This window comes from Pistacia vera, unplaced genomic scaffold (genome assembly GCF_008641045.1).
Source record: "Pistacia vera cultivar Batoury unplaced genomic scaffold, PisVer_v2 Contig678, whole genome shotgun sequence".
NCBI classification, from domain to species: Eukaryota; Viridiplantae; Streptophyta; class Magnoliopsida; order Sapindales; family Anacardiaceae; genus Pistacia; species Pistacia vera.
The window spans coordinates 1,038,626-1,044,555 of record NW_022196532.1 but is presented as its reverse complement, the minus strand read 5'-3'; the positions used below and the strand labels follow the sequence as shown (position 1 = coordinate 1,044,555).

Sequence of the window (5,930 nt, the reverse complement as noted above, 5' to 3'; positions counted from 1 at the left end):
AAACATGTAGAAACAATGGGGTGAGCACTAGTTGCTCAGTAAGTAAATCCGCTACACTATTCTTCTATCTCCATTGCTCACATTTTGAATTTCTTTCCTTACATCACACTTTTGCTTCTTCTCGGTTCTTTCTTTATTCTTTCACTATTTCTAATTCTCACTGTTCTTTCTTTCTAGTTCTCTCTGTTCTTTTTACCCATGATAGTAATCATGGTATCATGCATAGTTATGATGCAAATGCACAAATGCATAGGAATGCATTTTCATTCTACTTTTATGTTTTCTTTCTCTTTTCGATGTTTCTTTCTTTCTATTCTATTCTTTCTTTCTTTTCTTTCCTTCTTCTCTTCTCTTCTTTTTCTTTTCTTTCTTTTCTTTCTTTTCTTCCTTATTCTTTCTTATTCTTTGCCGATCAGACTCGGTTGATGCATGGATTCGGAACCCTGGCCGTGTGAGTGAGTACAGTCCTCATCTACATGCACTCTTACGGACTGTACAAATTCTTTTTCTTCTTAGGCCACTTATTAAAGGTGGCGTGCATGTAGGTATATTCTTTTGGGTACAGCCCTCATCCACATACACTCTTACGGGCCTTACAAATTCTTCTTCTTATTCTTGGGCAGCTCACTAAAGGTGGCGTACATGTGAGAATATTCTTCTTCTTGTCACACACGGGTTCCCCATCGCAACAACCTTTCTTTTCTTTTCTTTTCTTTAGCACTTTTCTTTCTTTCTCTTTGTTCTTTAGTGCTTTTCTTTCTTTTTCTTTGTTCTTTAGTGTGCTTGTATGCATGTATGCATGTAGATGAATTCTTCTTATTATTCTTTCTCAATTCTTAATTAATGCAAAGATGAAATATGGCATGTAAACATGTCATTTTCTACTTTCTCTACCATCTACACACTCATTTCAAATTATTATACTATCATAACCATACATGCATTTCACTTTGGAATTTCATCAAACAAGTGGTATGCACAAACAAGCATTAGATTAGCTACACTTCTATCTCTTTTTCTAGCTACCAAAATTGGAACACAATTCTCTACAACTAACCTCAAACCTGGCCAGGAAATTCACACTTCAAAATTCTATTTCAACTTCTTCATAATTTCTTCAAACTTCCTCTAATTCATCTCATACTAAACACTACGTCTCATGGTGGGGTCAAACCACACTTAACATCAATTTCATCATCAATTCCATCCACAAAACTCAACACTCAAATATATAAAATACATATAGGGAAATTCTCTACTCAAGGATTGCTTAAATCAAGGGCTAGGGTTGGATTTACTTACCTTGAACTTGGGTAGATCCACACTAGAATCTCTCTCTTTGGTAGACTTCCTCTTCTTCTAAAACCCTAAGCATATAAACTATAAGAATTCAACACTTTAATAATTAATCTCACACCTATTTGCAAGAATTCTTAACTTGGGATGCTTAGGAATGAATATCTACTCAAAATCCAACCAAAAGTCCCCTAAAATACCTTTAAAATTGGTGAAGCAAATTGAGAGATTTGAGAGTGAAGGTGGCATGTGAGGTGTAAAGAGTGATAGGGTTTGTATGCTTGAATCCTTAATATCTCATATTAATATGCATACTTTCCTATTTTGCCCTTCCACTTTCTCTGAAATTCCATCTTTGTCCTTTAGTCAATTACAAGAATGCCCTCACCTTTATTGCATTCTCCATGAAATTTCCTTACTTTTCACTCTCCACATTTATAACTAATTAGGGGTAGAATGATCATTTTTCCCTTAAGGAAATTTTCTCAAGTTTTCCAACCAGTTCTCTGCCTCGGCAAAAACTCTTCTTTGCCTCGGGGAAGCATTCCAGAGCATATGTTGCCACAGCAAAATTTATTCTTCGCCGTGGTGAGACTTGCAAATTCTAGAACACGGTTCGGGCAGGAGTTTTTTGTTGCGGCGACAAAGATCCTTTGCCGCGGCGAAGTTTGCAGTTTCCCAATTTTTAGTCTTTCACCTTAACACAAGCAAAACTCAAGGGATTAAAGGCATAAAAGCATAAATAACTTACCTCAATATGGGTGTTACATGTTTATATCTCTAACTTGTAATATAGTATAATGGTTTTGGGAGACTAACTAATATAAAATTCCGAGTTTAAGTGCACTTATGTAGAAAACCTAAACCCTAAGTTAGTAGGATAACTTTTAATTATTAAAGAAGGAACCAAACCCTTTGTTATGAAATCTTCCTAATCTTCAACAAACAATCAAGACAAAAATCACACAATAACAAACCACAACAATACACACAAATTTACGATGGTTCACCTATCCAAATTGGGTAGGCTACGTCCACGCTGAGCTCCGAAATCGAAGGAGCTCACTACACTGATCAATTAGAATCAAGAGTTTACAACAAAGATCCAAAGATCTACACTCACAAACAATCAAATCTCTCCCATAACCCAACCTAAAGAACTCTCCCTTGAATCTGTAAGATCTTGAGAGAAAAACCCCTCTCACTTGAATGACTAACTCTGTAATCACTCACTCACACTAGGTTACATAGATTGATTGTAAAAGAAAAACCCAAACAGATTTGCTCTATCAAACACGAAGAATAGCTGCAGTTTTACACTATTTGCTCCTTTATATACCATTGACCAAGAGTTTTTTCAGCCGTTGGATCTAAAGTTAATCAATGAGTAGGATTCACTTCAGCAGCTCCCAAAACGACGTCACACAACTTATGGCCAAAACTGCACCGTTTCATGTCTTCAACTCAACAATCTCCACCTTGAAGACTTGAAACAGTCATCCTAGCAACCATTAATCAGTGCAACTCACTCAAATCCAAGTCCCTCATTGCTCTAATGCTCTAGCTTAGGTTATAAACAACAAATTCAAGCAGTGCTTGAATTTGGCTATTGTAACTACCTTAGTACCCATATCGGCTGGATTGTCTTCTGTAGCTATCTTCTTCAAATCAATTTCACTTGAAGCCGCCAGGTCCCTCACAAAATGGTAGCGTACATCCACATGCTTGGTTATTTTGTGGTAAACAGGATTTTGCTCAAATGGATCGCACTCTGGTTGTCTGAGTAGATTGTCACCTTTCCATCTATCAAATTTGCCTCTGATAGGATTCCCTTTAACCATACTGCCTCCTTGAACACATTTGCAACTGCAATGTACTCGACTTCTATCGATGAGAGAGCCACAATGGGTTGCAATTGTGATTTCCAGCTTATGTAGTTTCCTTCAAGGGTAAAGTAGTAAGAAGTGGTGGATTTCATTGTGTTTTTATCAACTGCAAAGTCAAAATCTACAAAACCAACCAAATCAAGTGAAGTACCCTTTTTCCATATTCTAATCTAACCCATAGTGTATTGTTAATATATTTAATCACCCATTTTAAAGTAGTCCAATGTTCAGCCCTTAGATTGGACATAAATCTACTTAACATGGATATGGCAAATGACAAATCATGCCTAGTACTAATCATTGCATACATAACAGATCCTATAGCATTAATTAGCATATGGTACAAACTCCATTTTAATCAATTCAGCATCAGTTTTTGGACATTGGGCTTTATTCAACATGAAGTGGCTGGCTAAAGGCATAGAGACCAGCTTTGACCTAGACATACCAAATTTATCAACCAATTTCTACAAATATGAATGTTGATGTATTTTCAATGCAAAGTTCCTTCTATTTCTATTTATAACCATACCCAAAATTTTCTTAGCAGCTCCTAAGTCTTTCATGCTAAATTCAGAACTCAATTTACCCTTTAGTTCAAGTATTTTATCCTTAGACTTACTTATTAATAGCATATCATCCACATAGAGCAGCAAGCAAATGGGCATGTTATCACTCAAAGAGAAATAAAAATAGCTATCATAATTGCTTCTAGTAAACCGTATGCTTACAACAAATGAGTCAAATCTCTTGTACCATTGCCTAGGGGACTGTTTGAGGCCATACAAGGACTTGTGTAAGAGGCATACATGGTTAGGCATTCTAGGATTCAGAAAACCAAGGGGCTGACTCATGAATATCTCTTCCTCTAAGTTGCCATGTAGGAAGGTTGTGGTTACATCTAATTGCTCTAATTCTAAGTTGTGGTGAGCAACTACAGAGAGCATCATCCTAATGGTCTTATACTTTACTACTGGGGAAAAGACTTCATTGAAGTCTATACCCTCCTTTTGGGTGTAACCTTTGGCTACTAACCTAGCTTTATACCTAGGAGGTCCTTATAAGAGATGCCATCCTTTAACTTAAAAAACCATTTACATTGAATTATCCTTTTATTTTTAGGTTTAGGAACAAGGGACCAAGTCCCATTTACCTCCAATAAATTCATTTCCTCCTTCATTGCTGCCCACCATTTGCCTTTGTCTTTTGAATTGATAGCTTCTTCAAAGGATTCAGGTTCTGCCCTTTGCACTTTAGCACCTGCAAGTAAGGCAATGTAGATTATATCAACATAAGAATACCTTGATAGGGGTCTTACCTTTCTCCTAATTCTGTCTCTTGCAAGTTGATACTGTTGCAAGTCTTGTTGTGGCTTTGAGGTCTCTTCTGGTTCAGCTTATTCATCATGAACATGACCATTTTCTCCTATTTCAACTTCGGTTGTAGCTTTAATTTCTGGTTGGGGTGAGTTTGGAGGTTAGACAGTAGGCTCCACCTCAATTTGGGTAATTTCAGTTGAGGTTGTGGGAGTATTAGAGGTGTTTGGGGCTGCTCCACCATGATTGGTGCTTTTACATGGGAATACACCTTCATTGAACACAATATCCCTACTGACTATGATTTTGACCCCTGAAGATTCTCTATCCCACAATCTATAGCCCTTTGTTCCCTCTTAGTACCCTAGGAAGACACACTTGGTAGATCTAGGTTCTAATTTTCCTCCTACAGTGTGTGCATAGGTTGCACACCTAAAAATCCTCAAGTGACTCAAATCAAGCCTTCTACTCGACATTTTTCTTCTGGACAATACAAATCTATAGCTGTGGAAGGGCTCATATTCACTAAATAGGCTGCTGTGGTTAGCGCTCCACCCCTCCCCCTCCTCCCCCCCCCAAAAGTATTAGGCAGGCTAGAGGCGAGGAAGAGACATCTAACCTTCTCTAATAAAGTCATGTTCATCCTCTCAGCAACCCCATTTTGCTGAGGGGTTTTCCTAACTATCCTATGCCTTAGGATACCATTTTCACTACAAAAATTATCAAATTCAGTATTGCAGAATTCTAAACCATTGTCTATCCTTAAAAGCTTTAACCCTACGCTCAATTTGATTCTCTACTAGTAGTTTCCAGTCTTTGAACTTACCTAAGGCCTGGTCTTTAGACTTAAGGAGAAAGACCCAAGCTTTTCTACTATAGTCATCAACAATAGAGAGGAAATAACTATTTCCTCCATGGGACCTAACTTTTTCAGGTCCCCACAAGTCTAAATGAAGGTACTCTAAACACTTAGTAGCAAGGTGAGTTCCCCTTTCAAAACTCAACCTATGTTGATTCCTAACACACAATTTTCAAAAAAGTCTAAAGTAGAAATAGTTTCCTTACCAAACATCCCTTGGCTATTGAGGATGTTCATCCCCCTTTGGCTCATATGGCCCAATCTTAGGTGTCATTTTTCTGTCCCAGAAACATTAGTAGATGCAAGAGCAGAATTATGCAGTTCAGAGTTATAACTACCACAAAGAATGTATAAGCCATTTTTCTTTTCTCTTTTAAGAACAAGGTTCTCATTTTTGTACACAAACAAGCATCCATTTTCAGCTTTATAACTGCAACCAGATTCATCTAGAGTCCCTAAAGATATTAAGTTTCTTTTTAGTTCAGGGATAAATCTAACTTTAGTTAATTTAACCAATTTCCCACCAGTTAGCCTTAGTGTGATACTTCTTATTCCCTTAACCCCATATGCATT

The 5,930-nt window shown here is 37.2% G+C and overlaps 1 protein-coding gene across 1 annotated transcript; it reads right to left on the bottom strand.

The window, feature by feature from the left end:
- Nucleotides 1-3,025: 3,025 nt before the first annotated feature.
- LOC116113347 (secreted RxLR effector protein 161-like) lies at nt 3,026-4,601 on the bottom strand. Its single transcript, XM_031399495.1, has 3 exons — nt 4,535-4,601; nt 4,336-4,442; nt 3,026-3,352 (listed from the first exon to the last, which is right to left on the bottom strand). The coding sequence occupies exons 1-3, from the start codon at nt 4,599-4,601 to the stop codon at nt 3,026-3,028; spliced, it is 501 nt and encodes a 166-aa protein (XP_031255355.1).
- Nucleotides 4,602-5,930: the final 1,329 nt, after the last annotated feature.

Coding starts and splice junctions, on each gene's coding strand:
- LOC116113347 (XM_031399495.1), bottom strand. CDS start 4,601: ATGGTCATGTTCATGATGAATAAGCTGAACCAGAAGAGACCTCAAAGC. Junction 4,443..4,534: donor CCACAACAAGACTTGCAACA/GTATCAACTTGC, acceptor CCTTACTTGCAG/GTGCTAAAGTGCAAAGGGCA. Junction 3,353..4,335: donor AGGAAATGAATTTATTGGAG/GTAAATGGGACT, acceptor ACTATGGGTTAG/ATTAGAATATGGAAAAAGGG.